Source organism: Thamnophis sirtalis, unplaced genomic scaffold (genome assembly GCF_051295495.1).
Source record: "Thamnophis sirtalis isolate CommonGarterSnake01/CBP01778 unplaced genomic scaffold, rThaSir2_p1.2 scaffold_12, whole genome shotgun sequence".
Taxonomy (NCBI): domain Eukaryota; kingdom Metazoa; phylum Chordata; class Lepidosauria; order Squamata; family Natricidae; genus Thamnophis; species Thamnophis sirtalis.
This window is the reverse complement of record NW_028261392.1, coordinates 60,204,997-60,207,496: the sequence shown is the minus strand read 5'-3', so window position 1 is coordinate 60,207,496 and position 2,500 is coordinate 60,204,997. Positions and strand designations below refer to the sequence as shown.

General features: G+C 47.1%; 1 protein-coding gene across 3 annotated transcripts in view; it reads right to left on the bottom strand.

Moving 5' to 3' along the window:
* The window catches only part of AXDND1 (axonemal dynein light chain domain containing 1), a 62,435-nt gene that overhangs the window by 15,198 nt on the left and 44,737 nt on the right, over positions 1-2,500 (bottom strand). For 2 of the 3 annotated variants that reach the window (XM_087726852.1, XM_087726853.1), the window contains exon 20: positions 1,348-1,444. The exons of the other annotated variant lie outside the window; for it this stretch is intronic. In XM_087726852.1, coding sequence (XP_087582978.1) covers positions 1,348-1,444 — 97 coding nt within the window. The remainder of the gene's footprint in view (positions 1-1,347; positions 1,445-2,500) is intronic. 3 annotated transcript variants of the gene reach the window in all.

Below are 2,500 nucleotides of genomic sequence, written 5' to 3'. Positions count from 1 at the left end.
AGGGTATATTGCCATAAGGTCCATCACTCTTCATTTTTATCTCTCTCTTCCTCCTCATGTCACGCTGCACACAGGGGTGGGCTGCTGGGGGTTCGCAGGAGTTCAGGAGACACTCTAGCTAAGATTCTGTGCAGTGTGGAGGGTTCACCGACAAATGCGCGCATGACGAAAGCTCGCCGACAAAACCGCGGCGAGAAAACTGCGAAGTCAAAATCGTGCCGACAACAGCGCGCCAACAAAAACGCGCCTTCACCAAACAACGCCAAAACAAGGTAATAACCCTAACCCTAACCCTAACCCTAACCCTAACCCTGAACCTAAACCTAACCCTAACCCTAACCCTAACCCTTACCTTAACCCTAATCGTGCTTTTGTGGGCGTGGTTTTGTCGGTGCGCTGTTGTGGGCACGATTTCGAATTCACGGTTTTCTTGCCGCGCTTTTGTCGGTGCGCTTTTGTCGTGCGCGCATTTGTTGGGTCACGAGTGTGGAGAACCCCAAATCCCACTCCTGGCTGGCCCCGCCCACCCCTCCCCTCCCAGGAGTCCCCATGCCGCCCTTTTTGGATGCAGGTAAGTCCAGGGCTCGCACGGAAGCTTGGGGAGGGCGTAAAATGGGCCGCAGGAAGTTCAGGAACGCCAGAAAGAGGCCAATTTCTGGCCTCCAGAGGATCTTTGGAGCTTGGGGAGGCCGTTTTTGGGGAGAGCCAAGGTGGCGCAGTGGTTAAATGCAGCACTGCAGGCTACTGCTAGATCAGCAGGTCAGCGGTTCAAATCTCACCGGCTCAGGGTTGACTCAGCCTTCCATCCTTCCGAGGTGGGTAAAATGAGGACCCAGATTGTTGGGGGCAATATGCTGACTCTCTGTAAACCGCTTAGAGAGGCCTGAAAGGCCTATGAAGCGGTATATAAGTCTACTGCTATTGCTATTGCTATTGCTCCCAGAGGCTCAAGGAAAGCCTCTGGAGGCCAGGAAGGGCAAAACCGCCCCCCCGCCGTGGTGCAGGAAGTTGACTATGTCCCATACACCATGGCCATGCCCACCATGGCCACGCCCACCCAGCAACCGGGCAGAGAACCCCTTGCTAAAATTTTTGAAGCCCACCCCTGGCTGCACACTTTTTGAGAACAGGAATCAATCTACGCTTATAAAGCTGCCACTTACGCAATAACAATATTCCCGAATGAAAGCTTGTAACAGATTTAAAATAAATCATATTGGCCCAAACAAAAGAACTCCTTCATTCATCCTAAAATTCCTAATCTGTAAAATTAACTCAAAATCACAACCTTAGAAAGGATTTGGAGTAAGCCAAGAAAACACAGGATAATTCTTTCTTTTTTTTTACCTTGATCTTCTCTAACTGTTGCAATTCATATTCTGCCTCGGGGTCGGAAGCAGCAAGTTTCTTACGTGTTGCAGCTGAAACCATATCTTTGCAGCAACTAGGAATGGATAACATCACCTACTTATAACTGTGTTTTAAGTCACCAAAGAAATACCACACTAATTAAGGAAGAAACTGTGATTTTGCATTTGTGATCTCTAAAACTCTCTTTAGAAGCAAAATTTCCCATCAACTTTCAGCACAAGATGAAACGATTTTGTTACAGCTCTAATTCAGTATGCCTAATGTTAAAAGTACCCCCAGTCATTCCATACAGGTTAAAAATCCCAACTAGAGACCCAGAAATATGATAGTTGAAAATGTAATTTAAAAAATTACAAAAAGACTGTTGGCTCCTGACCTATGCAAAATACAATGTAGCTGCATTCATCCCGTGGCAGATTTAAGAGGTTGGAACTATTATTATCATGAAGCAGTGACGTGCGGTGAGGTTTATTGCTGGTGAGGCACTGACACAGTGGTGGGTTTCAAATTTTTTTAGACTTATGGACTTCAACTCCCAGAATGCTCAGGCATGCTCAGTCCCGATTTAAAGCGACAGCATTTGTTTTTCTCCTTTGCGAAAAAGTTTCCTTCATTCTTTTTCTTCTCCCTCCCCCTCCTTCCTCCCTCTCTCCCTCTCTCCCCCCTCTCTCAAACAGACAAATGCCCACAGAGAAGTTGGAATGGACTATCTCTCCTATCCCCTGTGTGTGTGTGTGTGTGTGTGTGTGTGTGTGTGTGTGTGTGTGTTTGAAAAGGCAATGTGGCTCTGCCTGCAATCAAACTACACTTAGGGATGGATCTACACTTGAGGATGAAGTTTGCATTCCTCCCCCTCCCTCCGACCCACACGTACCTTTTCCAGCTGTTTCAGAGAGGATTTCAACTCTGCTCTTGCCTGTCATCATGAAAAGAAAAGAAAAAATGTAAAAGGAAAAAGGCAAGAGCTGAGGTCAGGCTGAGCTAGTTGCTGCCAGAGTCACCGTGGATGACTCTGCTTAACTGTTTTTTAAAAAAGCCTCTAAAAAGGCGCCCTCTACAGGAGGAGGCAGGAGAACGACGTGCCTCACCTACGTCAGGAATTTTTAGGCTTTTAACCCTTGCTTAACTC